This window comes from Thalia democratica, chromosome 1 (genome assembly GCF_965202585.1).
Source record: "Thalia democratica chromosome 1, ktThaDemo2.hap1.1, whole genome shotgun sequence".
Taxonomy (NCBI): Eukaryota; Metazoa; Chordata; class Thaliacea; order Salpida; family Salpidae; genus Thalia; species Thalia democratica.
The window spans coordinates 28,709,279-28,726,071 of NC_139165.1; the positions used below are offsets into that span (position 1 = coordinate 28,709,279).

Below are 16,793 nucleotides of genomic sequence, written 5' to 3' on the forward strand. Positions count from 1 at the left end.
ATATCCAAACTTTAGATCAAATTTTTTTCCTTTGCTTAATAACTATGTATATTATATTGATAACTTAAAAAAAAATTTTAGAGAACGGTTCTTAGCCTTTAATTAAAAGAAATCCATTGGATTGGGTTTCGACTTTTAGTGTTGGGCCCCTTAGATAATAAAAGTTTTGTTATCAATTTTTACTGAGCTCGAATTTAATAAAATAAAAAAAAATATTTATATTTATTTATGAATAAATGCCATACAACATTTTTTCCAACTCTTAATATTTTGTACTATTAAGCCTTATTCCAGAATTCCTTATTCCTTAGTAGACCAAATAAAACGAATTATTAACAGTTGGAAAAAAAAAATGCATGGCATTTATTCACATATATATATAAAATTAAAAAATAAAATAAAATATATTTTTTTAATTGGAGCTAAGTAAAAATAGATAACAAAACTGATATTTCGTACTATTTAGCCTTATTACGGAATTAAGAATTCTAGAGTAAGGCCAAATAGTACAAAATATTTATAGTTGGGAAAAAATAAACTATTTAAACACATTAGAAAAAGTGAGTTTTGTTATCAACTTTTATTAAGCTCGAATTTATTAAAGAAAAAATGAAAAAAAAAATTTTATATTGTTTATATTTGTTTGTGAATAATATAAATATAATTAAATTTACACAAACAAATATAAATAATATAAAAAAAAATATTTTTTTCTTTATATCTTTAATAAATTCGAGCTTAGTAAAAATTGATAACAAAACTCATTTTTTCTTATAAGCCCCACACTAAAAGTCAAACCCCAATTTAATGGATTTTTTTTTTAAATTGTAGACAAATAGCCGTTCTATAAAAAAAATGTTTTTTTTATATATCAAGATAAAAAAAATAATTGGGTCTAAAGACTTGACATTTCTTAAAAATTCTTGAAAAATTTTACAAAGCTAACTTTACACTCGTGTTTATTACTTCTTCTTTTTTAAGTGAAGTTGGTGCAAGACAGCTGATGTGTGCAGCTAATAACACTAATTTGGAAGGAATGTCCTTTAAATATTCTTTTTTTGTTGTTATAAATAAAAAAAATGTTTCAAATTATTGATGGATATAAGTTATAAGGTTGAAGTGAACAATTAACATAATTATGCAGGTTATAAAAAACATTTTCTATCGTTTAAAAACACGTTATTATCTATAAAACTAATAAGTTTTTAAAAAGTTTTGTGATCAGTTACTGTGATTATTTAGTATAGCAAAAATAGTACGAACATAAGTAAACTCTCTTTTATAATTTATTTTTTTATATAAGATATAGAAAGCTCAAATATAAATGTTTTTAACCTTTAAACATACATTGTACATACATGCTTTAATTAAAAACTTAAAATATTTACAATTGATCTTTTTAGACACAAATTTGAGACTCAGATAATTTGATATAATGATTCCATCAATGTTTCAGCTGTTTCTAAGAATAGTTGATTAAATGTTTATGATCTATATTTCACTAATAATAAGTTAAAATGTTTATTTAATTTTAGTTACATGTTTGTTTTAGTTTATATCACAAAACTTCAAATGCTATAAATTTGCCTTGCAAAAGTTTTAGTTTTAACTATTTAGTTAAACTATTTTTTTAGAATAGTAAAACTGAATGTCATTTACCGCATTTCAAAATAGTAGGTCATTGAACAAGTTCACGAAAGTAAACTATTTTCTTTAGAATTTTTAAATTAGTTTAAGATTGTTTTAAGATTTTAAGATTATTTTTTTTTAAGATTAAATTAAAATGTATGCTACCATTTTCAAAATTGATAACAATAAAGATCAATTACTTTTACTAATACTTTTGAAACTGTTGTTTTTATTTAAAAAACAAACAGAATGCTTCAAAATTTATAAAATCAATAAAATAAAATGAAATTGGTTTATACAATTAGCAAATTTATTTAAGTAAACTTAAACACCCATAAGATGCAATTTTTAGAGCTTGCCATTTCCCTTTAGTTTGTTGAGCATCTGTCTCAATAGGCATTTAAGACAAATTTGATAATTTTTTTTAATATATCTCAACCTAGAGTTTGTTTGATATCAGAATCTGAGTAGCTTAGATATGTTTTATGGAAAGATTACCTGTATTTTGTTGATTTTAATTTTAAAATATATATTATAGTCATAAGATATACAATTTGCACCAATTAAACTACAATAACAACAGTAATAATTAGAACACCAATTAAAATACACACACACACAAATAGAGCAAGTTGCAGTATAAAAGTAACAAACTCAAACTAACTCTTGAGAATAATCTCATTTAACGCGCATTCAAACACTTTTCATTAATACGTTATGATGCATTTTTATGTTTAGGATTATAAATTTTAACCTTTTGTCAAAATTTTTCAGAAGAGCTTGAGAGTATTGACTAGATTTTTCAGTGTCAAATATTTCATACTTGTCTTTAGTTTCTTTGTTATTCTTGATTTAAATGTTTAAAAAAACTTGAAAATAGTGAACTTATAAATATTTCTATGTTCTTTTAGAATTTCACAAATGAAGTAAAGTATAAAACATAAAAAAAATATGTTTTTAAATATATTAATGTTATGTTATAACATAAAGTTCTAATCTACTTTTGTAGATAAGTTAATATTATTTGACTTTGACATACCCGAACAGCTGAAACTAAAAAACTATTTACAAATGTTATAGTATTTAAATTTTTTAATCAAATTAGAATTAAATTCAATTGTTAAGTTCTGAAAGTAATATTGTAATTTTTTTTTTTGATGCCAAGGCATGTCGATGAAGAAAACAGTGAGTACCCTGCAAATGCGGAATATCCTGTTTTAACAAAGCAAAAAAACCAGATTTATTTCCCAACATAGCAGGGGCACCGTCAGTACATACAGAACCAATAACTTGCATGTCTAAGTCATGTTTCGCAAAAAATTCTTGACACATTGAAAGATGTCTTTTGCTTTTGTAGTTCTCTTCAGATCTTCACAAAATAAGAAACCTTCTTTTATCGAACCATCATGCACATACCTCACTAGTACAATCAAATGACTGCAATTTTCAACATCGGTTGATTCGTCCAACTGAAGAGAGATTTCTAAAGAACTAGCTTTGATTTCAGCAATGACTTGATCCAAAACATCCGAACTTAAATCTTTAATTCGACTTTGAATAATATTATTAGATAGCGGCACTTACTCAAGCTTTTTTGAAGCTTCTTTTCCAAGAACATCTTCTGTCATTTGTAACACACATGGCTTTATCAACTCTTCAGCAATTGTATGAGGCTTTTTGGATTTAGCTTCTTTATACGCCACATGGTAAGAAGTCAATAAAAGAGGTTTGCCAGCAGATACAAAACCGAACTTTTGAAGTGTTCCTCGTGATTCATAGCGGATCCTTTTAGATTTTAATGACTCAAAATCTTAACCTGAAATATCTGCTCCACCATGTCGTTTGTTAAAATGTTCTTGCAATTTAGATGGCTTCAAATTTGAGTTCGAAAATACAATGTTACATAACATGCATTGCGGTTTTTGCAGGCCTTCAACTGTTTCAGTGCAAGTAAAACCAAACTGAACATAACTTTCATTCCACTTCCTTATCTTTGACATGATTGAGTACTAATTAAATAAACTCTATTGTAAAAAAATAAAAAAGTCAATTACTATGACATTTTTTGTCATAAAATTTATACTAAAACAATACTTCAGCCTATGACTTTGTCTAAAAGTAATAAATATTAGGCTTAAACTTTAAACTTAACTTTTTATACATTTTGTTATGAATATATGTACTTCTTAAAATATGAAAATAAGCTGTTCTAAGTTAAGCTTATGTAATGTATTATTTTCAAAACTATTTGCAGCTAGGAGGTTTCAAAATAAAAAAAGGTTTGAGTTAAGATTTTTAAAAGTTAAAAGATTTTAGTCTTAAATTGTCAAAAGATAGGTATAAAAGCAAATTCAAAAAAAGTTTTTATGCTTACAACAATAAAAAAAAGTAGATTGAAAAAGGTAAACGGTTCAAGTTCAAAAAAGGTATGAATAGAAATAAAGTTGATGCATTGAATACTTTTGCTAATCTATAAAAATTGGTTTCAGTAAAGCTAAAGACAAGTTTTCTAAAATGGTATAACATACAGTAGTAGCTTGAACTTCACAATTTATTGATGTTAAATCTTTGAGCACCACTTTCTGCACAACTAATATTTATAAAAGATTACATTATAAATGTAATAGACTTAAAAGAACCTGTTCTTAACAGCTAATAAAAAACTTGTTGAAGATACTAATTGTTATCTAAGTATTTCAGTTAAAATAGATACTAGCTCATTAACTGTTTTAAACAATTAATGGCCAGTTAAGAAAATAAAATATTTAAAGAACAGATGATTAAAATTCACAGGTGTAAAACTCTAAGAAAGCTTTACTGAAATGTTAATTCTAAACTAACAGCTATCAAATGAAATAAGTTAAAATAGTTTACTTCTAGAAATCCGCTCTTGCTGTATGACGTATTATTAAAATCAATTTATTCAGAAAATAAGCGCCAACTTTTTTTATAACAAAATGTACTTTTTAACTTTATAAACTTTATTAATGAGTGAAAATCTCCTTATTTGTCATACAAAAAATAAAAGCCATCTCGCACCCCCTGGAATGCTGCCTCGCACCCCCAAGGGGTGCGAGCACCCCTGGTTGGGAACCCCTGATCTAAACTTAAGCACTTTGTTTAAAATTTTAATTGAAATATGTTAAACTAAAATTATATTCTAAAAAAGGCACATCTACAAAGTAATTTCTTATTATAAAAGTTTAACGCAAATTATAACAACGGTGTTAATTTCAAAGCAAACAGTCTTAAAAATTAATATAGTAATAGTATGTTCTTAACCAACTAGTATTTTTTAGTAAGTTAACTTTTTTCTATATAATTTCTAGTAATTTATAATCACATTAAATGCAATAAGTAGTTAGTACCACTATAAAGTTTTATAAAACTTTAAAAATGTTCAAGTTTTTATTCTTAAAGTTAATAAAGAACAACACTAAGTCATACACTTGAGTTTATAAAATGTTGAAAACAGATTTTTTGAAAAAAATAAATAGAATAATAAGGTAGTTTGATAAAGAAACAAAACTAATTACTTTGTGTTTAAAGGTTTTTAATTATAATTTAAATAATATATACATTAATCACCTGAATAAGTTTTCATTGCATTTGATTTTTAATTTTATTAATTTAAAACGCTAGTTAAATACTTGAAAAAGTTTTTGTCTTGTGATCTTAATTAAAGCGTTTCTAAAACACATTTTAAGTTTTTCTACAACACACTCTTATTTTACAGTGAAAAAATTTATAAATCCTTTTAAAACTGTTGGGAAATTTTGTTTTTAAAAATGTAAGTATTATGAGTTTTTTATATTGACTTACTGTTGTTAAATTAATTAAACTTTCTAAACTTTTTTAGAACTAAACAAAGAAAATAAATATCAACTGATTTAATAATATTTATTGTCGTAAACTTTTTTTTTTGTTTAAGAGCGAGTTTTTGTGTTTAAATACAATGAAAATTTTCAATAAAAAACCAATAAAGCTGACATTTCTTTTTTTTTAGGAAAATAGCTGAAATTATTAACTTTTTAATAAAGTAAAGTTTTTTTCATTTTGATTATGCTTATAACAACAAAAGCTGTATTAGAACCTAATCGATACTTACGAGAGTTTTTTTACAAAGTTTAAACAACCTCTTTAAACCTTACTTATAACCAATATTTATGGAACAAAAATTAAACTTAGTTTTACTAAGTTTTTAAAGATTTCCAGTATAAAATAGTCAAGTTAAAGTTAAACTCAGGTTAAGAATAAACTAAAAAGAATAGAAATTCAAGAAAAATGGTCGGTTTCAAGTATTACAGTATCTAAGTATGTTTTAAAATTTTACTAAAAATTTAATTGTTTCTCGTCTTTGAAAACATTGTGAAACAATTAAAAACAATATTTGTAAAAAATCAAAGTTTTAAGGCTCGTACAAGATATAATAGATTTAAAAAACAACAGTTTAAGTGTTTTTATAAAGTAATAAAAGAACCAATACTTTTTACTTAAAGTACTTAAAAACACTTGATTAAATACAAAAACACGTTTATAGTGTTTTACTTTGTGCACATTCTTAATTTAGTCGAAAGTATCAGCAGTTCTCGAAAGTGGAGAAATAATGAAATTGATTTTAAGCATTTTAATGGTTTGTTTTTTTTTAGTTTCTAAATGTTGTTTTCTTTGTTTATTGTTTTTGCTTGCAGTTTAGAAATTTGATCATGCTTTTTTGCAAATTTATATATATGATATTAAATTTAATTTATTTGAATTTTTTTTATGTAAAATTTAAAAACAGTTAGCTGTAAAAACAAAACAACAGTTTGAATGTTTATCTAGAGTAATATATATAACAAAAGAAAGCAAACACCATTTTTTTAAAATACATAAAAAACACATGATAACATACAAAAACATTTTTTTTAGTATTTTAGTTAGTGTATATCGTTAACCAAATCAGAAGTTCTTGCATTTTATAGATTGAGCATAAAATTTAAATGATGAAACTTTTTAAACCATGTCAACGGTTTTTTTTTTAGTTTTCATATATTGTATTCTTTATTGTTTTTGCTTTCAGTTTATAAACATGTGCAAGTTTTATAGTATAGTTATTATATTACTGAAAACTAAGCTAAAAATTGAAATATGAGCGTTTGTTTAATTTTTAAATAAAATAGTAGAAATAAAGTACAACTATTTAGACAGCACTGTTACTACATTTAACTTTCAAGTCCATTTTGATTATACTTTTAAACAGTCCAATAAAAAACACTTTATAAATAATCAAACCATAAAAAGTACGAAGATAAACAAAAATTTAAAAGTATTTAAGAAAGAAACATTGAACCTTTCAAAACAATCGTTTTATGAATATTTTTTGATAACAAAAATTAATTTTAATACTTTTTTATTTACAGATTGTTGCTGCTTTTATCTATCTTTCGAATGCAAGAACCTGTAAGTTAAGTTTTATTTTAATATATATGTTAATTTTTTCGTAAAAAGAATAAAACTATTTATACTTTAAACTACAGTTGAAAAACAAATAAAAAAAACATTTTAAGCTTGCACAATAAATTTTTTTTTGAGCTTGTAACAAAGTTTTGGTTATTTTTAAGCTAAAATAGCATGTTTGTTTTAACACAATTTCGTGTTTATAAAAATAGTTATTCCCACCTCAAAAAGTAACAAAGCACTGCAAAACAACTTTTAGTTACTTCTTATACAAAAACTGTAATCATTTTTATTTTCTAGTCGTACTTTTTAAAATAAAATATTTGCATGAAAGTTTTTACCAATTATGACTACATTGACATGCAACTAGGACCATAATAATAATGTCTATAACTCATACTTCATAATTAAATCAGTATAATTAAAAATCAAAAAAATAACTATATATCTTATTAAAACTCTACAGACATGTACAATTTGGAAATCACCACTCCAAAAGGCAGACAGTGCCTACTTCCCTATGAACAGTTCGGTCACATGTAAATATTTTATTTATATATATTTATTGTAATAAACTAAAATTAACTTGTATCTCTGCCCAATGAAGAGCTTAGTTATAGATACTATTTTTCATGATTGAAACATTTTTGTTGATGTTATTTTTCTTTGTTTAACTTTTTATTATTCAAGGTACTACTTCTGCGTTACTGATTGGAAGGTTCACGGGGATAATGGCTACAATGGGGGCAACAATTACAAGCCCTGGTGCAGGTACGATGCAAGAAATAATTGGGACTACTGTCACGGTGTGTGTTTAATTGTATTTAAAATGAATTATATATGATTTTAATTGGCCTATATCAAAACTTATTAAGCTTATTTAATTTACGATAAAAGAGTTAATTAGGATTACTGCCAACGTATGATCTAAAATTTTTTATTAAAAAAAAAGTTATACAAAATTTATTTTATTTTCAAAAAAAAACTTATTACGCTTAAATAGGCGTTATTACTGTCACGGTATGTGTGTAAAAGAGTAAAAAAATATAAAACTTTGTTACTTACGTTTAAAAGCCAATTTAGTTTAAATATTATCTTACTGTCATGGTTTGTGTGTCAATTTTTGAATACAATTTTATTTTATAAATGTCATGTTATGTGTTTTTTTTTTCTATTTATTGAACAAACAAGAGCAAGATTATTTATTATCTGTAAAAATTAGTGCAACTATTATTTAGTATCATGACAGAAAATAAGTAATCCTTAAAAATAACTTTTATAGGTTTCAAGTGGAACATTTGGTTCATTAGATGCGCAGTATCAGATGCTTCTAAAGACCATAAGGAAAGAAGGAGTCATTTCATCTTAATATTACAAAAAATAATAAATTTAATCATAATACATCCCAAGGTACCATTTTTACCACAATTACAACCACGAAAATAATTTGATGGACATAAATAATGTTTATTTATCTGGTAATATATTTAGTTACAACATACTTTTAGATACCATTTCTACCACGATTACAATTACCTGTCGAAAAGCTACCAGGAAGCCCACAACAAAATGATGAGTTTTGGCGGGAAAGTTGCAGATTTCAAAACTAATTTCACCGTCGTCGGTGACAAGGTTTGTGACGTCATAGAGTAGTACTTTAAGGTTTGTGACGTCATATGGTCGTAATGTAGGGCTTGTGACGTAATAATAGCGAATTAATCTGTTGAACTGTTTTCAAACTTTGAATGGTCATAAACAAAATTGTACAAAATTGCTAGGATACTGCTGAACTGTTTTTAGATTTGATTGGATAAATATATTAAACCTATATAGAAATATTTTAAAAACAACACAGCATTCTACATTTTTTATCTTTAGAATTATCATTACTTTAGAATAAAACATACTTTTGCGAGACTTATAAAATGTTATAAACAGATAATAAAAACTGTTACGTTTTTCAAAGCGTTCTAAACGTTTTATTATCCTTGTATAGTTGTTAAGTAATTTATGCAATAATAAGTTCTAAACTAAATTTCTTATACGTAAGATCGTGGTACCAGAAAAAAAGCATGACGTAAACGGAAAATTGTCACTCGAAAGAAGAATATATGAAGATTCAATGAGTAACTTCGAGTGAGTTAAAAAACAACAAACATTGAAAGATAACTAGAAATAAGTTTTTCATAATAAAAACTAATATACATTTTGTTTTACAAATTACATAGTTCTATGATTTGTCCTCGTAATTTATAAGGTATATTCAGATGATAAATTATTATGCTCACTATGTCAAGCAGAAATTTACGTGCTTATTTTAATACAAAAAAACTAAGAGGTTAAAAACCTCAAGTAAAAAACATTGAAAGTATTAAGTTGGTTAAAAATAAGTTAAGCAGTTGTTTAGTGAATAAAAGTTGTTTAAGCATACACACTACATAATAAAGTATTGTTGTGTAGCTTTAGTTATAAACTTTACAATACAGCTTTTACCGCGTAGTACAGGTATAATTATAAATATGAAATTTAATTAATTAATTAGCTAAATAAATTCCATCAACAGGCAGATACTTCTACCGTTCAAGGGTAGGACCGACCTGGTAAATTGGTGGGTGAGAAATGTGAACGGTAACAACATGGATCACTGTTTAATATACAACAGGAAAGAGTTCAAAGTCACAGTGGTGAATTGCAACAGTGATCACTATGTTGCTGTTATGAACGAAAGAGAGATTTAATCTGAGAACACTTGTTTGTTCGGTATTATCACGTGGTATTTTAACAGATTGTAAATTAAAAAAAAAAGTACATAATCTATAACTTATACTTATCAAAACTAAAACAGATAATTTGTAATTGTAATTAAAGTTTTTTTAAATAAAAGTCGTATTGCTACAAAAAAAAAACAAAAGTAAAAGCTTTAACTTCTGTTGAACATAATATTAAAAACTTAAAAAAAAATCAGTCTTTTTCATAGTAATCAAAATATAAAATGTTCTCCATTTAAAAAATTCAATATTTCTTAAAGCAACCGAAATATTGTCTGGAAATGTTTTAATTTATAAAATAAAAATTTTCTTAGTGTAATTAAGTTTTAGTGACCTTTATAGAAAATAAAAAACTTATCATGTTACAAAAAGTAATTAGAAACATCATTAATAATAAATTATTTAAAGAGATAATAAAAGGTTAACGTACGTTTTGTAGATTAACTTACAAAAAAACGCTCAAGTTTTTTGTAAAACATTTTACTTAGATTTAAAATCAAGGAGTAAAAATTTTATGTTTGTTACTAATATGTTATTAATTATGTGCTAATGCAACTTTTTCTCTTATAATTTGAATTTGCTAACAGGTCGAATAATACAAACTGTTTAAAATACACCAAAAAAAAATTTTTTAAACACTAATTTGATCAACTAAATGCTATAACTAAGTTTCAAACAAGAAATAATAAAAAAAAAACTATAAGTACAAGAAAATATATGTTACTACGTTTACTTAATGACTCATACGATATATATAATGATAAAGCTTCAAAGAAACTTAGTTATCATTAAGCTTAAAGTTGTATAAAACTTCATTTACTACTTTTGACTGTACTACTTTTGAATGTAGACGTATCAGCATAGTTTTTAAAAAAAATTATTAGTGAAAACAACTTTTCTCAAAGTTTTATTAAATATTTGAATGTTTTATTATATCAGCTCTTATTATAATTTCCAATAAAATTAAAAGTTACTTGAGTAAATATAGATAAGTTTAAATAGTTTTTGAACCAAATGCTTTAATGTTTATCTAAACAAGGAAAACTGCAGCACGAAGCATCTCAGTTTATACTTTTCAAAACAAAAATACGATAAAAAATGGTGACTAAAACTTAAAATTAAGTTATTTATTTATTGATGACTGCTTTCTAGCGCCTTATGATTGCTATATTTGGTTCGCAGTCGTATTCTTTTATTAATTATTAAATATTAATTTAATAAATATAAATTATATTATACATTCGCCTGCTCCTGACCTAAACGAAATTTCCGAAGTTGTGAACAATATACAGTTAAGTAGAAAAAACTTGTTCAACTTAATAAAAAAGTAAGTTTTTGATTTTTTTAAATGAATTGTAGCACAAGCTATTTCATAGTTGTAGTAAATTATACATAAATGATTTAAAACTAACGTATTATTACGTAACGATGTATTTTTTGCTTATTTTATAGCAAGTAATACAAGCTTTGCTTTTCTTTTGAAGATTACTTAAGACAATTTATTATAAAAATGTAGGAATAAAATAAACCATTGGCAAAAATATTTATATATACTAGCAAATCATAAAAACTGCAATTTTTTTAACTTCATAAATACACATCTATGTACAAGCAGCAATATAGTGCTTATCTTTATAGTATTTATCTACTTTTCAGTCATGTTTGTTTTTTTTTTAACTTTTTTAAGAGAAAGAATAAATTCAAACTTTTTTTTAGTTTTACAACTTCTTGTTCAGTATTTAAATTCGAAATATTTGCTTATAAATATTTTCCAATACTGGTGTTACAAAAAGTTCTAAAGTTTGTCACTTAAAAGCTTCTTCGACTAAAACTGCTTGTAGTTGGTTCTCAGCTTTCTATTATTTTATCATGCATCTATTTTAGACAAATAGAAATACTTACTTTTACAAACTTTCATCGTGCATTATAAAGATTTGATGCAGTTATTGAAATAAGGAAGCTTTCACAAGTTTTATTATCAGCATTATCTGAAAATTTTAACAAATAAATTTTTTTTTTTTATTTTATACTAGTTTCACGCTAAATAAAAAAACAGGCTTTTTAATAATTTTAGGCTTTTACTTTAATCTGAACTAGATTGTTTTTCATCATATTTTCTTTTAAAATATGTTGTTACAGATTTATTCACATATTTTTACTTGTTACCAGCTAAGTTTTCTTTAATTCTTCTTTACATTCTTGGTTTATGTCTAAATCAAATGAAACACTGTTCTTCGCTGGGATTTTGTATATTACAGTTGATGCTCTTTAATTGAAATTTTTTATGCTATACTGCAAATTTTCAACAAAAGCATCAACTACTTTGTGCTCAAAATTCATATCTATTTGGGCCAAGAGCAGCAAAAATTCACTGATATTTCATATCTTTGAATATATTTTGGTACATACTACATACTGTAAAGAACTTTTCTTTAAAGTTAGTATATTTTTTGTTATAAGGCTGTTTAACAGAAGATCTTTGCCAGTTAAACCTCCCAAAAAGTAAAGAGCTCATATGTTAAATACTTTTGCTAAATGCTATTAACGTTGTTGTTTAATTTAGGCAAAACAATCTTTATTTTTTTTAAACTTGTTCTCAGACTTTTGTCCTTCACTACTGTCGTGCGCCTTTTCTTGATAACATTTGACACAACAATAGTTGTTGAGTCACAAATCCTCCAACTGAGTTTTCTCACTTATCTTATTCTAAATACTTTTCTACTCCTACAAGCGAACCTCCATCGTTGAACTCAATGATCGTTCCCACGTTCTGCTTCAACGAACAAAACATTCTATCCTCTCGTCTTTTTCTCTGATCTCAACATCTGCTCCCTTTCCTTCGATGATCTTCAAATCCTTTTCTCTGTTCTGAGTTAGCAAGAGGTCGTTGGTCTCTGTCAAAGCAGAATCACGGGTAATGCAACAGCTCTTTATATGTTTCTTGTGTTCTTACATTTTTTTTCTTTTTAGTAAGTAAGAGTATGGATTTAAACCGCTATTTTTTTAATATACAGAAATTTCTTTAACTAAATAAAAATACTATTCACTTTATATTTATTTACATTCTAGTTAAAATGAACACTCTTTTTTAGTAGAGTATCGTATATTTCAATTGATGAACGATTAACAAAAGTTTAAGTTGCAGACTCCAAAGTTAAAACAAAAATCGCTTAATTTTTTTTGTTTTTCAGATTAAACTTTACTGTAATAACTTTCTACTTAGTAGTAGTAGTAGTAGTAGTAGTAGTAGTAGTAGTAGTAGTAGTAGTAGTAGTAGTAGTAGTAGTAGTAGTAGTAGTAGTAGTAGTAGTAGTAGTAGTAGTAGTAGTAGTAGTAGTAGTAGTAGTAGTACAGGTCTTTGATTTATTTTCTCTAAAGTAGTCACAATTATTTTAGATATCTACTCATTTTCTTAAAACTTACGATCCGACAGGTCAGTTTAGTTAAAATAAAAGGAGTAGATATCATTTGCACTTTTTATACTAATTTAGCTAGATATTAGAATTATCTGTTTTAGAAGTGGTAATAAACTAAAACAAATTCTAACTGATCAAGAAAAACTTTTCTGAGTTTTTATAGTTAAGTATTTTTTATAAATAAACACCTTTTTATAAAAAAGTTCTAAATATATTTACATACAAGTAATTAATAATTTTATATATGTATGCAGTTTCTATTTTCATTTTATATCTGGTTGCTTTCAACAATTTTCATTTGCTTCAGAAAACGAACACATTTAATGTCATCTTAAGCAAATAGTTTTGTCAATTCAAAAATATTTTAGAAATTACTATTAGAAAAGTACATTGAAAATAGTTACTTATAACAGATTATCATCTTTTTTAAACTTTATTTCGGGCTTTTCAAAATTTGTTCTTTCTAAGTTTTATCATGCACTATTAAGTTTTTTTAAAGACTTTACATGCTTACCTAGAAATTAAAAACAAAAACATAAATATCCTTTATTATGTAATACAAAGAACATATTAATTTTAATTTTGTTTTTTTATTTATTTTTTACTAGTTTCACTGTAAACACAAAAAGCCAGTTTTTTTTTCAATGTTTTTACCAAAGCAAAAGAATCATTTTTTTTCTCTTCCATTTCTATATTCAAAAATATTTTATTGAAGCTTTTGACTGTATAATCAAGGTATTTCAAAAAAACACTATACTTTGTTAAGTTCTACCAGTGAAAACCAAAAATATTACTATTTTTTTTGCTTTTTCCATGTATTAGTTAGTATTAATCTCATAATACTTTCTCGAAAAAAAAAATCTTTTAAACAGTTCCTTTTTGTCTGTTTAACTGAAGATATTTTCTTGTTAAAGATCTTTGCTTGATAATGCAGACAAAAAGTACGTGCTCATAAAACTACACATTTTTGCTAATTAGTTGTATATCGACTGGTCAATTCAGACATTTTTTTTGTTTACGAAGCTTTTATTTTTAGATTATCTCTTTCATTATTGTTGTGCTACTTCTATTGAAAAGATTTGTCACAAGAGTAATTGTTGATCTTCTTGTGATGACTTTCTTACTCATTAAAACGTTCTTATTGTCCATATAGGAAATAACACAACTCTTTATGTATTTCTCAGAAATTCACCCTTTTTTACTTTAATAACAATACCGATTCTCATATATTCCAAAACTTTCAACTAAATCAAAGCCCTCTACAAACTGTTGATTTACATTCTAGAATTTGTTCTTTATTTTTTTGGAATATCGTATATTTCAGTTTATGCGCTTTTACCAAGATTTTCAATTCCAAAATAAAATAATTGCTTGAAAATTTGTGTTTTCCGTTTGTTAAATTAAACTTTAATGGAACAAAATTAAAATTTTATAGAAATTAATTCTTGGTTTTGTCTCTTATTTATTTTCTATAGCTTAGGCTGCCAGATTGTTATCATTTAAAATATTGACTTATTTCATAGATACTGTTAAAACGACTGGTCAGTTTATTTAAAACATAAAAATAAGTTATAAATTTTTTACCCTTTTTCACTTAATTAAAGATAACTTAATTTATATAGTGTTATTTGTTTCAGAAAACGTAAACAAAATAAAACTAACATAATAAGTCTAACAGTTTACCTAAACTTTTATTTTAAAAATTTTAAGATCTACTTTTTTTATCAGTGAACTTACTAATTAATAAGTACATATCTATGTACGTTTACCTACGTTTTATTTACAGTTGCATTCAACTTTTTTCATTTACTTTAAAAAACAAAGCATTTAAAACTAATTTAAGCAAACAAACAAGTGGAAACAAGTGGTGTTTATAATACAAATTTTTTTTTAATTTTTTATAAGTATATTTGCTTGTAAATAGTTATCATTTTTATATAGAGATTATAGTCAATCATTTTTAATTAAAATTAAAAGTAATTTAAAAATAACACATTTTAGTTGTTTAAATATTTATATTTGCATTATAAGTATTTATAAACAATACGCTTAGAACAGGGGTCGGCAGGCAATTTGCTACTCGCAGGCCAAATTTCAAGTTTCAAATTTTTCGCGAGCCGCAGTTGTAGTTTTAGTCACATTTTGAAAATAATTAGGTTTTAGTTTAGTCATATGCAATTGAATATTGTTTGAGTTTTACTTAAAGTGCTATTTTTTTTTCTTTAATAATTTAAATAACTTTTAGCTATTCACAGAAGGCTTGTTTAAATTTCACATATTTATTGAACTAAAATTCACTTTGACTTATATACTTAAGTCTTAATAAACTTGTTATTACTTTGAAAACAAATACATTTAATACCAAGTGGCAACCCAAGACAAAATATTAAAGCTTTATTAACTAAATAAAGAAAAAGTATGACTTATCTTAAACTACTAATAACTACTCGTGCAATTTTGTACGCTCGTGCAAATTTGACAGCTACTCCTTTCTATGTGTTCCGACCAATTTGAATTTCTATATATAATTATTCCCAAATATTTACAGCTATTTGTCTTAGTTATAGCATAGTAAACTTATTAAGTCTGTCAAACTGTTTTGGTTACATTTTTTTACTTTGGTATAATGTCTTTTTCCAGTTATATTATAAATTAACCTTTATAATATATCTTACTCAGAAATTCAGAGAAACTTATCTATTTTCCAGCTTAACTACGTTATCAGACATATTTAGAAATTATCACATTGACCATAGTCAAGATAATTTTAGTTTCGTTGCTTATCTTTTATCAGACCTTTGAAACTAAAGCAAAACTCATGTTATATTTATAGTTACTTTTTGATTTATAGTTTGTAGATGTTAAATTCAGAAACTACTCGTATACAAGATGCACTTAGAGTATTTTAAATATCTAACATTTGTCGTCTAATAATTTAAATTATCCTTCTTATAATTATCTACCAGGTTCTCAAATCACTAGTCCAACTAGTTCTGAATGATATTTCTAAATCAAGATTCAGCTTCGAGAACATCTATCGTAAATCAAAAAAATGTGTAGTTTTCACACAAGACCTGACTCTTCATTGGAGTTTAAAGAATGTTTTTAATGTAAGTTTAAAACCCCTTGTCGACTATACCGAAGTGCAAGTTTCAAAAGTTTCAAGTACACCTTGTCATAGTTTGCCAACTCATGTACTAAACCAGGGTTTTCTAAAATAGGCTATATTGAGGGCCATAATCAGCAAAGGACAAAAATTCGAAACTTACACTATATACTATGTTTTTGATGATGAGAAGCAAAGAAACGTCTTAGGCGTACACCATGGTAGTCTTTTGAGAAATATTGTCTGAGGGAGCCATAGGTTTTTTATTACTTTATAGGGGGCCTTATGAATAAAAGCTATGGGAAACCATGTTGTAAACTAAAGCAATGATTATAACGTTGTTGTATTTACAGTATACATAACTTTTTTTAATCTTTTACCATTTATAAAAGTTATAATAATTTAAAATGTACGCTTAAGTCATTTCAAAAAGTA

At 25.1% G+C, this 16,793-nt stretch overlaps 1 protein-coding gene across 1 annotated transcript; it reads right to left on the minus strand.

Annotated features, from left to right (window-relative positions):
• Nucleotides 1-2,927: 2,927 nt before the first annotated feature.
• Nucleotides 2,928-3,629, minus strand: LOC145834968 (protein FAM200C-like). The gene is made up of 2 exons (XM_082942502.1): nt 3,446-3,629; nt 2,928-3,169 (listed from the first exon to the last, which is right to left on the minus strand). Exons 1-2 carry the CDS (start codon nt 3,627-3,629, stop codon nt 2,928-2,930), a joined length of 426 nt encoding a protein of 141 aa, XP_082798628.1.
• Nucleotides 3,630-16,793: the final 13,164 nt, after the last annotated feature.

Bases quoted from the DNA above. Each gene is read 5' to 3' on its own strand.
- LOC145834968 (XM_082942502.1), bottom strand. From the start codon at position 3,629: ATGTCAAAGATAAGGAAGTGGAATGAAAGTTATGTTCAGTTTGGTTTT. The intron at 3,170-3,445 runs GTTAAGATTTTG...GTCGAATTAAAG, and splicing joins TGGTGGAGCAGATATTTCAG to ATTTAAGTTCGGATGTTTTG.